Source organism: Oryctolagus cuniculus, chromosome 4 (genome assembly GCF_964237555.1).
Source record: "Oryctolagus cuniculus chromosome 4, mOryCun1.1, whole genome shotgun sequence".
Classification (NCBI taxonomy): Eukaryota; Metazoa; Chordata; class Mammalia; order Lagomorpha; family Leporidae; genus Oryctolagus; species Oryctolagus cuniculus.
Genome location: NC_091435.1, coordinates 52,432,237 through 52,449,480, shown reverse-complemented (window position 1 = coordinate 52,449,480; position 17,244 = coordinate 52,432,237). Strand labels below are relative to the sequence as shown.

General features: G+C 41.9%; 1 protein-coding gene and 1 pseudogene across 4 annotated transcripts in view; both read right to left on the bottom strand.

Annotated features, from left to right (window-relative positions):
- CRYBG3 (crystallin beta-gamma domain containing 3) overlaps window positions 1-17,244 on the bottom strand; it is a 135,229-nt gene that overhangs the window by 56,112 nt on the left and 61,873 nt on the right. For all 4 annotated transcript variants that reach the window (XR_011387807.1, XR_011387808.1, XM_070071942.1 and 1 more), the window contains exons 5-10: window positions 16,410-16,454; window positions 15,129-15,244; window positions 14,037-14,184; window positions 7,950-8,086; window positions 6,321-6,435; window positions 4,797-4,832 (exon numbers count right to left, since the gene is read on the bottom strand). Coding sequence is in view for 2 of the 4 variants with exons in the window: in XM_070071942.1 (XP_069928043.1) it covers window positions 4,797-4,832; window positions 6,321-6,435; window positions 7,950-8,086; window positions 14,037-14,184; window positions 15,129-15,244; window positions 16,410-16,454 (597 nt within the window). In the remaining 2 variants the exon portion in view is untranslated. The remainder of the gene's footprint in view (window positions 1-4,796; window positions 4,833-6,320; window positions 6,436-7,949; window positions 8,087-14,036; window positions 14,185-15,128; window positions 15,245-16,409; window positions 16,455-17,244) is intronic.
- Window positions 590-2,381, bottom strand: LOC138849443 (endosome-associated-trafficking regulator 1-like; annotated as a pseudogene).

Sequence of the window (17,244 nt, the reverse complement as noted above, 5' to 3'; positions counted from 1 at the left end):
AGGACCAGCTCAGAGAGTAAACTCATAACTGATTCTTGGATGCTGGAATTTATTTGAACAAGAAAGCTGTCAACTGGAACAGGAGTTGGAAATGAAAATTTATTAATATAAAATAATATCAACATAAAAACAGCCCAAATGGGGTATGGTGCATGTTATATCCTTCTCTGTGGAGGAGAGCAGAGAGAGAGGCAGCTGGAAGACCTTCAGGCTGCCCACAGAGTTCAAGTCTCAGCCTCACAGCATGCCTCCTTGAAAGCACCCGCTGAAAGGTTTTTCAAACCTGAAAGCTCACAGAGGTGGACTTAGAAGGCTTCACAACAATGGAATGTCTATGACCTGCCAAGATTCCCACGGCAGAGAGCAGTGTCCTCCTAGTGCTGCCTCCACACTCCAGCCACTGACCACGAGAGCCACCCCCTGAAGACTGCAAGAGGCCAGTGTGACCCAGAGGACAATGAGGACGGCAAAAAAGACATGGCTTCTTGTCTTTCCCCTGCCTGGGAGTCAGGGACAATCAATGGAACTTGGCTTAAGATCAACGCTTTGGGCCAGTCATGGAAAGACTTACGCAGAACTGCAGCTTTCATTTTTTTTTTAAGAAAGATTTTTTTTTTTTATTTGCGCTATGAACAGCGCTGCGCCGATCCGAAGCCAGGAGCCAGGTGCTTCCTCCTGGTCTCCCACACAGGGCAGGGCCTAAGCACTTGGGCCATCCTACACTGCCCTCCCAGGCCATAGCAGACAGCTGGACTGGAAGAGGAGCAACTGGGACTAGAACCCGGTGCCCATATGGGAGGCCGATGCCACAGGCAGAGGATTAACCAAGTGAGCCACAGCGCCGCCCCTGCAGTTTTCATGTTTAACAAATCTTTTTTGTTTTTAAATCACTGGCTTCTACAAAAATCTCTCCCAATAGATCATCAGAGTCTGTACAGCAGCGAGGTTTTCAGCAAGAACGGCCTATGAATGGCGGGAACCCATCCTCCCGCAGGGCAGAGGAGACGGTTAGGTCTTGAAATGAGGCTCCTGACACAGCCCCTTTACTCTGGGTGAGGGCTACTGTTTTAAGATTCATTTATTTATTTTGAAAGAGTTGGGGAGGGGAGAAGGAGGGAGGGAGGGAGGGGAAAGGAGAGAGAGGATATGGATAGAGCGAGAAAGACATCTTCCATCCCCTGGTTCACTCCCCAGGTGGCTACAATGGCCAGGATCCTCATTCACGTCTCCCACGTGGGTATAGGGGCTGAGGCACTTGGGCCAATTTCCACTGTTTCCCCAGACCTTTAGCAGGGAGCTGGGTGCCAAGTGGAGCAGCTGGGATACTAACTGGTGCCCACATGTGATGCCAGTAGCATTGCAGGCTGCTTGCTTAACCCGCTAGGCCACAACACTGGCCCCACGACTGCTGCTAAAGACACAATGGCACATTCACACTGAGCAGCAGTGCAGGAGCTGATCCTCCAGGGTTCTCCTCCTCATCCTGAATTTCTGAAATCCTGTCTGTTGAGTGAAGGATCTCAGCAACGAGATCCAACGTTTTGCCCGCCCCCGCCTCCACACCAGTTGCTTGATGGATGCGTGGGTGCCGTTGGAGACCACGCAGAGGTACTGCGGGGCCACGTCCGTGCTTGGCTTCACCACTGTCAGGCTGGCGCCCCGCACAGGCCGGCCTGAGGGCTTCGTTCTCCCGCGAGCAGTTGGAGACCGACGCCCGCGGCAAGTCTCGTTTCGATTTCATGGCGTCATTTTCTGCCTTTCCAGCCCGTTTCGTCCGTCTTCAGCTCCACGTGCTGCACCACGGATTCCAGGCCTTGGAAGTAGCTTTCCTCCTTGACCAAGCTTTGCTTCCTAATTTCTGCTTGAGCGTCCTCACCGTTTCTGCTGGAAACCTCCCTCAGTCAGCTTGCTTCTCGGAGTAGACTTTTCATCTTTCGGGCTTCCTAGCTTGTCTGCAGCGTCCACACATGCCCGTTTCCCAGGGACTCTCCGGCAAGCCACCACGACTTGGGGTCTCTCGGCGTTCACGGGGGTGAGAGCTCAAGCGGTGTCAACTCCGTGCCTCAGGGCAACGCGTTGGCCGAGACCCTGGAGTTGCGGATCTGCCCCGCGGTGGACCGCAGACAGGCGTCGTCATCCTCCTCTTCCTCATCCGCAGGTGACCAGCCTTCCAAAAAAGGCTGCTGACAGTACAGACCACATGCCTGGGTTTGGGGGGCTGGGGATTTGTGGTCAAATCCCAGCGGGTGCCTAGAGGCTTCCTTTGGATAAACTCTGTTGGGGCCCCCATCTTCTTTGGACAGGCTGAGGTTCTTGGTTTTCAGAAACTGTTTTAAAAGAGAAGGGACTGGCCACTTCAAGACCCTCCAGTTTATCATCATCGTCGTCGTGGTCCTTGGGAATGACCAGGCTCTGGGCTTGGGAGGACATGGGCGCGCCTGGGAGGTGCCGGTACCTGACACCGCAGTGGGCCCTGGCCGGCAGCAGAGGCCTCACAGGGCCTGGCCGCCGCCACTCCTCTAAGCCTTCTCGGCTTATTTGTAAAGTCTGTCCTGCTGTTTAGAGTACAATGCAGACTTGCCTTATATTTACTGAATTTTCCCTATAAGAAAACCTCCTGAGGTTCCAGGGGATAATGATAAATTATCCACTGTTTTGAGGAAACATAATATGGTTTCTTACAACTACTAACTGCTTCTGTAGTTACTGCTCTTCTCTAAGAAACAGGCGAAAATGCTTGAATTTAAACATAAAACATCCCAAAGATAAGAAATGGTTGGAAAATTACAAATTTTAAAAAATGGATATTTGATCAAAAGGGGGCTGTTTGTCACAACTTTGGCAGAACACAAGTTGTTAACATTCCACTTATTTATTTATTTTGACAGGCAGAGTTAGACAGTGAGAGACAGACAGAAAGGTCTTCCTTTTCCGTTGGTTCACCCCTCAAATGGAAGCTACGGCCGGCGCGCTGCGCCGATCTGAAGCCAGGAGCCAGGTGCTTCTTCTGGTCTCCCATGCGGGTGCAGGGCCCAAGCACTTGGGCCATTCTCCACTGCCTTCCTGGGCCACAGCAGAGAGTTGGACTGGAAGAGGGGCAACCGGAACAGAATCCAGCGCTCCAACCGGGACTAGAGCCCCGGGTGCCGGCGCCACAGGCAAAGAGTTAGCCAAGTGAGACGCCATGTAGCCAACATTCCACTTATTTTAAACTTGGATTGGTGCCGTCCTTTACTTCTGAAGTACCATCTGCCTTCAGTTTGCAGAAGTGCTAGTGATAATAGCATCACTCTATCCACATTCTATCACTTGGCCCTATTATGCTAATGATGTAATCTGTGCACAACTGGCAATCTGAGGCCCTGGCGAATAAGACCCCCTGCTAATAAACACACTTACCTAACAAGTTATATATTCATATTTCTAAAAACTGATACCTTTATAAAGACTGAAAAAAATACATCATGCCAATCTGCTGTTTTCTACTATATTTTCACAGGGTGCTGCATTTGAAATGATCAAAGTTTGATTTGGGTTCAGTACATGTTATGTACGATGAATTAAAAGCAACTCTTTCATGAGGAAGCCATAAAATAATACCCAAAGTTTGCAGATTGGGATGAACTATGATACCCAATGGATTCATATACACGTACAAGTCGTCAGACTGCAAACAGCCAAGAAGAAAGCATGGTGCTCTCCAAAGTTCCGATTCATCAGACTGACGGACTGACTGCGGTCATTCTGAGAGTGTCACAGCTAATTCTGCATCCATCACCGCAGTAGTCTGCCACTCTGGCTGCATGTCAGAATCCCTTTGGGAGCTCTGAAACCATTCTGACCACATCCACAGTGAAAACAGTAACTCAGACAGTGGAACCCTGGAACCCAGGCATAAGTACTTTTTAAAACTGATACATTTGATTCCAAAAAACCTATAGTCAAGGGGTGTTAGATAAAAGTGTACTTCAAAAGTTCAAGGAAAATGTGCATTATCTGTTAATACCATTTTCCAAACTTTCTGAATTATGCCCATACACTCAAATGCATGTGACCCTATCTATGTGAATGACAGAATGATAGCTCCATAAATTAAGAAGCCCCAAAAAGGGAGGGTTGGAGGAGTTATGTCTTGTTTTGAGGAAGAAAAGGATAGGTGCATTCCTGTGTGCATATCTGCCTTTGGGGGTGCTGCCAAAGGAGGCCTGTTTTCATCTTTGCTCATCTCACTGGTTTTCTTCCTCTCTCTTCACATACATTCTGTAATTCTTTTCCCTTCTGTGTCTCCCTACATGTACCTCATCAGTGTGACTGATCCAAATGGGCACCACTGCCACCCCCGTGTTCATTACATCCATTACATTTCATTACATCCATCTGGCAAGAGCCTGCTATCACCTCCTTCTGATCACTCTTGATCTCTTTCTTGAGCATAACTCCTACAAGTCTGTAAGATTCACCCACTCGAGTATCTAAATGCTATCTTAAGCCCTGACCTCAAATAAACCAACTCAAAACAAAACAAAACCTATCAACTGTCCACACTGCAGTAGATATTTGGGGGTTTGACTGGGTTGTTGGCACAGACCTCCATCATTTCAAGCTGACCCCACTCCCTATGCCTACCCACATGCAGGCCCCCTGCAAACATCCTGTGCAGCCACTTCCCTCACCCCAACATCCATTAGCTGGTTATTATCACATAGCAAGCAGCTGCTTTATTCAAATTGTACACAATAGTTAATGATTAATACTCACACGTTTTTAGCTCACTACAAAAGCCATTCAAGACTTACCTTTAAGTTCATAGGCATTTCCACTTTCAGTCCTCCCTAAAGATGACAAGATATTTTAATATTAGGTATATAAATATTTGAAAGTAAGTGACATAGGTAGGTTATATTAAAATCTGACTAGTGAAGATTAAATACCAAATTTAAATTGTGGTAAATTTTAAATTCTAACAGAACTACAACTCAAAACCAAGCCAGGCTGTTCTACCTTGGTGTATATGGGGCAAGCCATCTTAAAAGGATGCCCGGAAGATTAGAGCTACTACAAGGAAGGAAATCAGGCTTCGGGCCTTCAGCACAGGTGACCAGTTAATGTAGTCCTGCTGCACAGTGTCTGAAGAACCGAACTGCAAGCTGATTTAGAAATCTCACGGGGCACAGTACTCTTCTGAGTCATTTCAGTGGTCTTTCCTACAGTTACCTGGGCCTTCTAAATTACAGCACTGAGCTAACCCCACTTCTCCTCTCCACACTTTTTAATCACACTTGATGTCTTTGTGATTTCACAGTTGTACTGAATTAAAAAAGAAACCTATTCCTTACCAAAAAATCTGAATTCTATTAGTTTTCTTCTTCCAAATGCCATTCAGGGCCGGTGCCGCGGCTCACTAGGCTAATCCTCCGCATTGTGGCGTCAGCACACCGGGTTCTAGTCCCGGTCGGGGCGCCGGATTCTGTCCCGGTTGCCCCTCTTCCAGGCCAGCACTCTGCTGCGGCCAGGGAGTGCAGTGGAGGATGGCCCAAGTCCTTGGGCCCTGCACCCCATGGGAGACCAGGAGAAGCACCTGGCTCCTGCCATTGGATCAGCGCGGTGCGCCGGCCGCAGCGCGCCGGCCGTGGTGGCCATTGGAGGGTGAACTAACAGCAAAAGGAAGACCTTTCTCTCTCTCTGTCTCTCTCTCTCACTGTCCACTCTGCCTGTCAAAAAAATAAATAAAAAACAAAACAAAACAAATGCCATTCAACAGGATCATGTTTCTTAAAACTTCTTAGTTTTTCCTGCTATTTCTTTAAAGGCATAGGACAATCAAAAGTGATTTTGACAGAGCCAACATTTAGTTGAACAGTTCGCCACTAAAAATGCTTGCAACAACAATAAAACTACTGCAGGCACTTTTTATCTTTAGGGAAGTAAATATTGATGGGACTGTCCATTCATTATTAAGGCTGAGCTTGCCATTCATTACTGTTGTGGAAAAGTATAACTTACTACATTTAATTTTCTAATAAGCATCAACAAAACAAATTTAGAACTTCATGAAATATTCAGAATTTTCAGAATAATGCTTGTAAGGAAACTGCCATGTACAGTAATTAATTTGGCCAAGTAAATTCAGAAATGTATCACATGTATTCTCTGTAATATAAAGAAACAAAATTATACAGTTTACCAATCAGATTGCTCACATATTCATGTCTGGAGATGGGGATGAATGAGCAATTGTCACAGTGATTTAATTGTGGAGTCATGAGTTCTTTAGAAAGGGAAGAATGCTGCTTCTTTTTTTTTTTTTTAAATCTTCTTACCATTTGAAGAGGTTGCAGTGACTTCGTTTCTGTTGCAGAAATCTCAAAGAGCCCATGGTCTTCCTCCAGAACTGTAGCTTGCCCCTTAAAATTAACATCTGGGTAGGCAAGCCAACTAAATATGAAAAAAAAGGTCATTTAAAAATATAATAACATTTTAGTCTGGCTCAGTAAGCAAAAGACATTTAGATTCTCTATCACAGACTGACACTAGTACAACACAAAGTGATTAACCAGATAGCACACCAAAACAACACTGAACATGTTACTAGGTATTTACATTGATACACTATCCATAATAAGTCTAATACATTTGCCAAGTGCCAGGCATTAGTTTTCCTATAATTTTTCTAACACCTAAAACATGTGGAATCTTTAATTCATGTAACTGGCAACTCAAAACCATTCTAACACATTCCACTGTTTTTTTAAACTGGGGCAATTAGAGTGGGGATCCACTAGGCATTTTACATTTTGACCCAGATTTTTAGAATTGATGTCAGTTCTACCAGTTGCTTCAGGAACAGTATTTTAAATAAGATTCCCAAAAGACCCATCTATCTTCTAGCCAAGCTGGATAATTACAGACATTTCCCATGGATGGGGCAATTACCAGGTCTACAAGAGTTCTAATTCACAGTTGGAGGAGACACAGACACATGCTCCCCCCCATCATTGGAGCAGATAAAAACAGTGCAAGGGAGAAGTCCATGCTGAGCCAGGCATCCATAGGCATTTCTGAGATGAGACAATCCAGGGTTGAACTTAGAACTATGGTCCTACAGATGCCTTTGGAACCAGAGAAGCCTAGTATCAAATGTATGCTTAACAGCAGGTACTCTCATCATTATTATCAAGATTACAGCATCAGCCGGTGCAGCAGCTCACTAGGCTAATCCTCTGCCTGCGGCGCCGGCACACCGGGTTCTAGTTCTGGTTAGAGCGCTGGATTCTGTTCCGGTTGCCCCTCTTCCAGTCCAGCTCTCTGCTGTGGCCCAGGAGTGCAGCGGAGGATGGCCCAAGTGCTTGGGCCCTGTACCCGCATGGGAGACCAGGAGAAGCACCTGGCTCCTGGCTTTGGATCAGTGCAACGCTGGCCGTGGCAGCCATTTGGGGAATGAACCAACGGAAAAGGAAGACCTTTCTCTCTATCTCTCACTGTCTAACTCTGCCTATAAAAGAAAAATTACAGCATCACCTGCTTATTAAAACAGAGGAATAATAACCAAAAGATAAGTGATATATGGCTAGCACAGCAGAGGAATTCAGTAATTATCAGCACTTAGGCATCCTGGAAGGAGTTCAGGGTCCAGGATTCCAGGTCAGGTATGGTTTTTGTTTGTTAATTCCAAAGTTCTAGGAGTGAAGAGACAGTGGATCCATCTATTAAGAAAGCCATCTGAGAATTTTATAGCTACTCCTGTGAGTCATGTATCAAAGCCTTAACTCGATCCAAAGACAGACAGAATCTGTTTTAATTCCTACAGTTGTCTTTCTTGGATATACAGGCGTATAAACAAAATTAATAGGCTAAAACTTCAGAAATATGCCTGTTGCCTATTGATTTATGAAAATAAAGCTACCGTTGTTGGTCATCAATCACCACAGCAAAACAAAACTGATACATACACTCCTGACTTCACAGTGAAGGACACAGACTTGGGGATATTCAGTTCTTCCAAATTGGGCACAGCTCGCTGGATGAAGACAGGACAACATGCTGGGTCAGACTGTGGGCAAAGTTCTATCTCTGGAATGCTGCAATCCTGGAAAAAAAAAAAAAAAACACAAGTAATTTGGCTTTTAAGTTCTCAGGAGACACACAGTCCAGTATCAATGCCCTGGATACCCAGTCACAATTATTCTCCTTGTTAACTTTCTTCACAAAAAAAAAAAAAAAAAGTTGGGGAAAGGCATTGTTTCAATTTCTATCTATTTTAAAATAAGCTTTTCTAAGGTGATATGCTAATAACATGAAAATTATAAACGTTATGGATGGGAAAATTATTCTACAGATTTTTTTTTACACTTTTTTAAGAACTTACACCATGAAGTAGTATTCAGAGTTAACAAACTATTTGAGTGCCAAATGTCTGTAAGTCTTCCTTCTTCGAAGCATAACAAAGCCAAAAAGGAGGAAGGGAGTTAAATAAAAGCTGATCTCATGGGGAACATTAAAAAATAAATAATGGAGAGGCACTACCCCTTCAGTGTGTTTATTTAATTTACATTGACAAAAGAAGTAGGAATCAGAGGTGAGGGTCAAGGAAATCCGTTTTCCTACTTGTGGGACTCTATTTTCTTCAGTGCAAGTTGTTTTGAAGAAAGGCATTGTGAAATATGACCCTGCGCTCTGTAATGGGTCTTTAAAAATTATGGACCCACTGTCACCATGTCCTGTCAAGCTTCACCTTATGATTTCACTTGTGTGTCACTCACTTCTTCCCACCGTCATGGCCATGGTGAAGCCCAGACCATGGACCAAGTCACAGCCACAAGTCAAGCACTAGTTGCTCTTTCTACAACTAAACCAGTTATAATTTCCCCTTGACACTCCTGGCTTCAAGACCCATCTGCACCACATTCACATGTCTGCCTTATAACACAGCACCATGCTGGTGAGCTACTCGAAGTCCCCACATCTCTACAGCCAGGCCAGACTCTAAGCGGTCTCCACCTCTATTTTGGCCTTGCAGCTTTGTTGATGTTTCTCCAATCTCAACAAGTGGGATAATTTTCTATATTCTTTATCACTCGAAAATCTCTTATAATAGCCAGGTTCTAGCTTTAGAAAGATTTTATCCTTTCTTAGATAAGAATCAAAGCCACAAATTTTCCCCCTTCTTTGAAATTACAGATATGCTTCTGTCTGAAAACACAATCTATGTTAGCACTCAGAAGTATCTAATTGCATAATGCTCACCTACCTATAACACTGTGAAATTCAAATTAATATGCCTTAATAAAATAGGTAAATGCAATGACAATCAGAGATGGCACTTTTTAGAGATTGAACAATATAATTTTTTAAGTTTTTAAGTTTTAAAAACATAACCTGATCTTTCAGCCTTTTTTTAAACTAAGTTCTCAAGCACTGTTATCAATATGTAAAAGTTTATGTCTCATTTCCAGAGAATTAGTTCTAAAATGCAATGTACTATGATGTGTAACCTAGAATTTTCCATGGAATAAAAAAGCATATTTCCTTTTACAGTTTCATTTCAGAACTATCCAGAATGTCCAGAACAGTCACCAGTCAATCTTCAAGGCTCTTTAGTACGCTACTTATAATAGAAATCTAGTGTCATGATTTCCACTAACACCCTATGAATGTTCCCCTAGGGACCTGAGGTAGAGAGTAACAGAATACATAACCAAGTGTCTCACACAAACAAGTTTCCTCTGCATTGTGTTATACAAACAATGTTTGGGTGGTGTACTTTCAAAGAGAAAAAGCTTAGAGGCATTCAGGAGTCAACAACACAGAAGGGAAAAGCCTAACAACAAAAACACGATGACAGTGTGGAAAAATGAAAACAGAAAAAGATAAGAAGGCACAGGTTCTCATCTATCTTTACTAGAAGTAGACTGAAAAATATTTCATGGGGAAGTTTTGTTCTTTTCATGGGAGAATCTTTGGGAGGACTTGAGGACTTGGACAATTCTCCATGGACCAAGGTAGTCAACATGAGCAACTAGTGGACACCTTGCAGTAACCTAGCAGTTCACTCTAAGACTTTTTTTTTTTTTTTTTTTTGGAGAGGCAGAGTGGACAGTGAGAGAGAGAGACAGAGAGAAAGGTCTTCCTTTTCTGTTTGTTCACCCCCGCAATGGCCACTGTGGCCGGCGTGCTGCACTGATCTGAAGCCAGGAGCCAGGTGCTTCCCCTGGTCTCCCATGCGGGTGCAGGGCCCAAGCACTTGGGCCATCCTCCACTGCACTCCCGGGCCACAGCAGAGAGCTGGCCTGGAAGAGAGGCAACCGGGACAGAATCCGGCGCCCCGACCGGGATTAGAACCCGGTGTGCCGGAGCCGCAAGGCAGAGAATTAGCCTAGTGAGCTGCGGCACCAGCCTCTAAGACTTCTTAAGTTCACGTATGACTCCTCCCCAGACCTTTCTAGTCATGTTGTACTTTACAAACAAATCTTGCTGAAACTTGTAGGCTTATACTATAAAGATAATTCAAAAACACTTATGGAAAATTGAACTAAAAGTTGATTTTGGGGTCCAGCACTGTGGTGTAGCAGGTAAAGCCACTGCCTGCAGTGCCGGCATCCCGTATGGGTACCGTTTTGAGACCCAGCTGCTCCACTTCCGATCCAGCTCTCTGCTATGGCCTGGAAAAGCAGCAGAGGTTGGCCCAAGTGCTTGGGCCCCTGCATCCACATAGGAAGACCCAGAGGAAGCTCCTGGCTTCAGATCTGTGCAGCTCTGGCTATTGCAGCCAATTGGGGAGTGAACCAATGGATAGAAGACCTCTCTCTATTTGCCTCTCCTTCTCTCTCTGAGTAACTCTTTCAAATAAACAAATAAATCTTTTTTAAAAAAGTTGATTTTGTACAAAATTTATGAAATCCAGGCATAGCTGTTTTATAATACAAATTTTCATGAGCTTTTTGAAGACTCTTGGTATGCATGGATTATAAAATCTTTTGGCACAGAAGTAATCTTAACTTCATTTTCCATAATTTTTTTGAAGTATCCCACATTACAGTATTAGCAGGAATATGGGAGGGGAAACAGGGTAGAAATAAATTACACTTAACAAAAACAGAAGGAAAATATATTTTTTCCACCTTACTTAAGACACCTCCAGGCTGTGATCTAACAACAGATCTCTCTCTTGGTTCATTAGTGAAGGCCGAAAGAAAAATGTCATATCCTTAAAAAAATGCTAAGTATACAGGAAACACAGTAATTTGCCATACTCATTTATTCTAATTAGAGAAAAAATTAATGGCACTGCCAACCCCACCCCCAATTAATTCCACTGGAAGCAAAGATGACACCTAAGTAGAATCTGTAACTGTAGATGACTGATGGTAACTGTAATACCCTTCACAGCAAAGCAAAGCCGCTGTGAAAATATAATCCTTAAAGGACATTAAAGTTTTATTTATTTGTTTTAACTTGAGAGGTAGAGAAAGAGGGAAGAGGAAGGGAACTCCCAACGGCTGGTTCACTCCACAAATGTCTACAGTGACTGGGGCCTGGGAACTCAAATCAGGTCTCCCACTTAAGTTGCAGGGCTCCAACAATTACAGCCATCACCTCCTGCCACTGAGGGTCTGCATTACTAGGTAGCTAGAATCAGAAGTGCGACCCAGATCCTTCAATATGGTGCATGGTCTTACCATTAAGCCAAATGTCTATTCGTGACATTAAAGTTTTGACTACCCAAATGTGTGCAACTATAAGTTGATGAAACAAGATAAAGTTGACAAAGGCCTCTGCATCTGTCATGGCAACAACTGCCATGAAAATGAAACTATCAATAGGCAGAAGTTTGAAAAGGTTGGAAAAAGGAAGCAGTTTGTTGCTTGATCATTACTATTTAGAACAATGCTAATGACTTTTCCATTCAATGCTCAATAGCTTTATTTTCCTTCCTCACTAAAAATTACTACCTGTTTAATACATGTGGGCATTAACACTTCAAGCAAAAAAAAAAAAAAAAAAGACTCTTAAAACAAGGGAAGTTTAAAAAATGCAAGCATGACTTATTCTTTATTATATTCTAAGCAAATAATGGACATGCAAATATCCATTCAAATACCCATGCTCACCAGACTGAATTTGTTTCATTGTTGTTTGATTTTTAGGGGGTTGAGGAAGTGGTTGTTTGCTGTATCTTATTTATTCCTCCCCAGCCTCCACTAGTGGGCCTGGTATGGTGCCTAATATTCACAAGAAAGGCACAAAACCCCAAGTTACATAAATCTTAGAAAAGTCCACCTACAAACTAACTACTCATTTCAAGGAATTTCTAGTATGTTATTTAGGGGAACATGCAAATGTTATTTGCAGAGTGGCACAGGTCACAACTCAGTCTTTCAATAAAAATGGCTACTTTAAAAATCTGAAATCTCCTTGTAGTGCCAAGGTCATCTCTGTATTTGACAGAATTGGCTCACTCAGGAGCTCCCTCACATGTCCCACACTGCCAAATTCAAGTTCACCCTTTCAGGATACTAATCAGGTACATCTTCCCAAGAGGCGAAGCACCCCTTGTGTGCCCACTGCACAGAGCACTTTTCACATCATATGGTCATTGACTCAGCTGTCTCTTATTTTAAGTAGCAATAAGGGGCCACATCTCACCCACATTTTCTATTCCCACTGCCCACCACAGTACGGAGTCCAGAAACAAATGCAAACATTTGGTAAATATATGTTTGTGTATAGTTTTGCAAGAAGTATTGACTCACAAAATACATGCAGAGGTCTCTTTATAACTTGAATTTTCTTGTATTCTCTTAACGTTTTATATAGGATATTTCTAACTATCAAGAATTTCAATAGCATTGATCCTAATCATAATAGGGTTTGCCTCAATTCACAGATTCTAAGTACATAGGTTTCAATAACGTGAAAAAAAAATCCATTAACTGTCACATGTGTACCTATACTCCCACATGAAAAAAATCTTAATAATGAGACAATTCTGTCCTTATCTGAGATCTGTCCTAATCACTCTCACTCCTCTTCTAAATCATCACAGAACTTCTTACACAATGTTTTATTATTGTAAATCTTCCTCATCTTAGCATTGCATAATATTTGCTAAACAGAAAATAAAGACAACACCTTCCTCTTTCCAATTCAAAAAATTTTTTGCACCAAAATAAACTTATCTTTTAATTCCATTTTCTATGACCCTTAAGAAGATTCCTAGTATAGGGTGTGGTACTGTCTAGGGTTTTGGAAATCTCTGAGTCTTGGAATGTATCTCCCTGAAGATAAGGAGAAACTACTGACAAACTACACTAGAGGAAGATAATTTGGAAATATTGGCTCTTTTCCTAAACATATAGATAGCGTTTTCTCAATTGTGTGTGCGTATGTGTGTGCATATATATCGATCTATCTATCTACCTATCTACATATATAGATATAGACATAGATATATAGATATATATATGGGCCAGTGCTGTCTATCTATATAGATAGAAAGATACGTAGATATGGGCTGGTGCTGTGGCGTAGCAAGTAAAACCACCATCTACAGTGCTGGCATCCCATATGAGACCCTACTGCTCTACTTCCTATCCAGTTCTCTGCTATAGCCTGGGAAAGCAGCAGAAGGTGGCTCAAGTCTTTGGGCTCCTGTACCGGCGAGGGAGACCCAGAGGAGGCTCCTGCTCCTGGCTTCAGATTGGCCCAGCTCCAGCTGTTGCAGCCATTTGAGGAGTGAACCAGTGGATGAAAGATCTCTCTCTCTCTGCTTCTGCCTCTGCCTCTCTGAAACTCCACCTTTCAAATAAATAAATCTTTAAAAAAAAAATATATATATATATAATTTGATAGGCCAGTCTACAGTAAATATTTTAAAGTGTTATTTACTCCAACACTTTATATATATAAATTCAAAAGATTATCAAAACATTAATGAATAAAGTCAATAAAATAGTAGCAAGCATTTCAAAACATTGCTAGGCCATAGCACAACATGAAAAAAACAAATAACAACTCTGGAGAAATCTACAGTTTGTTACCTTTAAGACACGCTTGATAGAACCCAATACAAAGTTTCTTTGTGGGTGTTTTCTGTTCTGAAGAATCCAGTCATGATTTAATACCTTTTCACCTTCTTCTAACACACATTTCTGACCTTGGAAATGTGGTTTCTCATACAAAATCCAGCTAGACAAATAAAAGTGCAATGATCAGTGATAATTTTTTTAAGAAATGAAACATAAAATAGAAAGTCACAGACCATTTCATCTACTTAAATGTTTTAAGCTGGGCTATCTTCCATTATTAGCATACAGTCCTAATTTTCAAACAATGACATAGGCTAATTAAAGTAATGAAAATAGTCTAAGAATAAAAATACATACAACTGGGAAATAAAAATACTTTTACAATGTTAAGTTTATGTCTCTATGAATGCATTTATTTAATAGATGTATATACAAAGCTATACATCTGTATTAAAAATAATAGTTTAATAATTCCAAATTAAACTTTTACCATAATGTTCCTGCTGCTGGATGATACAGAACACATGTCCTGGTTTATGATATGTTGACAACACCACAGCCTACTGCTTACTACATGAAACTGACTGGGTTGGTAACCCAAACACTAGACAAAGAAACTCTGCCTCCAGCATGCCCATGAGACATGGTCCACAGTAACTAATGAGATTCTCCCTCCTGTTTGGACCATACAAAGAATCCTTCATTTCTTGAGCACGTCTGCTATACACATGACTTGAACTGTGTGGGCCCCACATTCCTTAGCATCCCACAGATTCTGAACTCATTTTCAAAGCTATGCTTCGTTCATCTGAAGCATTTAGTATTCAACTCAACTTGCAGATCCTAAACTGCCAACAGTGCAGTTATAAGACAGCAGTGATTATACCGATTGTATGTGTTAGGTCTTGTGGCTGACAGGTTTAAGCACTGAAAACAGCCTATATTTTCTGCCATAGTAAGAGAACATGTTATAATGCTCTATTTCAAAAATCTCAAAAAACCAGAGGAAAGGTGTTTATGCTTTAATAAAAAATGCAAACAGCATAAACAGTAAGAAGACACAATTTCAGAAAACATGTTGTAAAATCTGGAGAGATTACTTACCAGCCTCTTATAACTTTTATCAATACTCCATTTGGAAAGGACCATGATGTAGCATCAGGAATATTACAGTAGACCTCTTGTTTATATCTACTTCCATGGAGATCATAAATAACCATCTAGAGCACGCAGGAAGGAACCACAAAAACTCATTTTAAAAATGCATTTACTGGGGCTGGTACTGTGGTGTAGTGGGGTAAAGCTGCAGCCTGCAGTGCTGCCATCCCATATGTGTGCCAGTTTGAGTTCTGGCTGCTCCATTTCTGATCCAGCTCCCTGCTATGGCCTGAAAAAGCAGTAGAATATGCCCAATTCCTTGGGCCCCTGCATCTGCATGGGAGATCTGAAGGAAGCTTCTGGCTCCTTGCTTCAGAATGGCCCAGCTCCGGCCACCTGGGGAGTGAACCAGCGGATGGAAAACCTCTCTCTCTCTCTCTCTCTCTAACTCTGCCTTTTGAACAATTAATCTGTTTAAAAACACATATCTATGGTTGTAAAATGTCCTAAAATATAGAAAATATAATATTCTAAACACATTAAGAGCAAATAGAGGTTGAGCATCCCTAATCTAAAAACTGAACCAGACTCTTAGACCTTTAGACACAAAAATTGAAAAATTGTTAAGTTATTTATTTGGAAGTCAGAAGTTAGAGATTTTCCATCTGCTGGTTCACTCTCCAAATGGCCATAACAGCTAGGGCTGAGCCAGACTGAACCAGGAGCCAACAGCTTCTTCTGGGTCTCCCACATGGGTGCAGGGTCCCCAGCACTTGGGTCATCTTCCACTGCTTTCCCAGGCCATTAGTAGGGAGCTGGATCAGAGGTGGAGCAGCCAGGGCTCAAACAGAGCCCAAATGCGATGCCAGCATCTCAGCCAGCAGCTTTGCACACTATGCCACAATGTTGGTCTCAAAAGTTGAAAATTTCACACCTGGCCTCCTGATAGGTCACAGGCTAAACAGACATCAAAAGCATTGCATAAAATGACCTTCAGACTACATATATATATTAGGTGTATGTGAAACACAAGAATTTTCTGTTTAAGCATGGGTCCCTTCTCCGGATAATCTCATTATAAATTTGGAAATACTTCAAAATCTGAAAGAAAAAAAATAAGAATTTGGAACACTTCTGCTCCCAAGTATTCCCAATAAGGGATATTCGACTCATTTTATTTTAGATGTTAAGTCCTTGAGTAAAATTATCATCTTGTAACTAACTAATCTGAAAAGTAATCGTATTTGTCACCTTGTATCTTAGTTTGCCTAAGAAAGTCAGGCTTACCTTCCCAGGTCTTGGGTTACATCTCAGAATTTGTTTGTCAACATTCTGAAATATAAACATGGAAGAAATGGGTCTTCACAGTGGAAATTCATACAGTTCACATTCTTAGTAGTCTTAAATCCAATTTATCACATATTTACGTAGGGGATGTACTTGAGCAAAGTCTTTCCTTAGAAATGTGGAAGAAAAAAGTAAACATATGGGAAAGTAATGTGTGTCTCTGCCCTCAGAAAGTGCATAGATCAGAAGGGGGAAGTGGATGATTACATGGGAATTACTCTTCTAAGCTGAAACTAAGTTAGATACACAGGTTAGATACAAAGAAAACACCAGGTTATGGAAACAGAACCACCATGGAGGCGAGGAGATAGTGCAAGGAGGCTTCTAGGCAGAAGTGATATTGAGAGGATCTTGAAAAGCCAGGAGTCCTTTAAAAACATTTTTTTTAAATTTACACTAATTGTACATATTTATGGGCTACAGTGTGACATTTTAATACATGCATACAACTTGTACTGACCAAAACATAATAATCAACATTTCCTCTTCTATGAAATACTTCAAGACTGGAGGCTTGGAGCATCTTTCTTCTGTTTGTTCATACAATATATACTAAGCTATTATGAATTATGGTTACCCAACTATGATGTGTAACACTAGAAACTTATTCCACCTATCTAATTCTGATTTGGTACCCATCAATAAGTGAAAAAAATGTGGGAGGTTGGGGTGGGGATTGCAGAAAAAAGAATTACTGGAAAATAATAATTTCGAGAAAAAGAGCAGTGGTAGAAAATGGGGTATTTATCCAGAGCTTTGGGGAGACAAAGCTGGA